General features: G+C 70.2%; 1 protein-coding gene across 1 annotated transcript in view; it reads right to left on the reverse strand.

Annotated features, from left to right (window-relative positions):
* Positions 1–688, reverse strand: part of CCDC61 (coiled-coil domain containing 61) — a 22,527-nt gene that overhangs the window by 2,196 nt on the left and 19,643 nt on the right. The window contains 1 exon segment of the mRNA XM_008047903.2: positions 1–111. This exon segment is cut by the window's left edge and continues 22 nt beyond it. Within this exon segment, the coding sequence (XP_008046094.1) occupies positions 1–111 (111 nt within the window).

A 688-nucleotide genomic window follows, 5' to 3' on the forward strand; every position in this document is an offset into this window, starting at 1 on the left:
GTTAGCTGCGTCCCCGCGGCCAGTCACGGCAGCAGGGGGCCGGGTCTGGCGAGACCACGAGATGGACGGACCGTCCCCGCTCCCTCCACTGCCAAGTCGGTTCCGCTGCTGCTGCTGTTGTCTGGGAAGCGGGAAAGGAGACGCCGCCAATGCAGCCAACTAATGCGGGGAAGGGAGTCGCTGCGTCCCTAGCGGTCACAGCCTGAGCCAGTGACCCACCTAAGGTCACGGGGCCTAGGAGCGAGAAAAGCAAAGCAGGCGAGGGGTCAGGTGAGAAGCGGAGCAGGTGACGGCGAGGGAGACAGACGGAAGGGGGAAGAGATGAGGACGGGCCGGGGGAGCGGGAGCGGGCACGGGTCGGGGCCGCGTGCAGGCGCTGGGAGAGCGCAGGGGGGAGGAATGGGCACTGACTTCATCCTGATCTCTCTCTGCTTCTTCTCCTTGGCTTTCACAAAGGCCGTGGGGTCGAAACGGAGCGCGCGCCCACCTAGGACGGCGTGGAGAGAGGCGGCGGCTGGGGTCACAGGGCCAGGCTCAAGCCTTCCCCGCGCAGGCGGCTCCGCCTCCCCTCTCGCCAGGCAGGGCGGGCACAGACCTGTGGGAGAGGGCGAGGGGCGGGCAGGGCGGCCCCGCCCCCGGCTCCCGTGGCCACTCTCCCGGGACGAGGAGCGGGCGGCGCCGCGGCCAC

Source organism: Carlito syrichta, unplaced genomic scaffold, assembly GCF_000164805.1.
Source record: "Carlito syrichta isolate Samal-C Ts95f unplaced genomic scaffold, Tarsius_syrichta-2.0.1 Scaffold118074, whole genome shotgun sequence".
Lineage (NCBI taxonomy): Eukaryota > Metazoa > Chordata > Mammalia > Primates > Tarsiidae > Carlito > Carlito syrichta.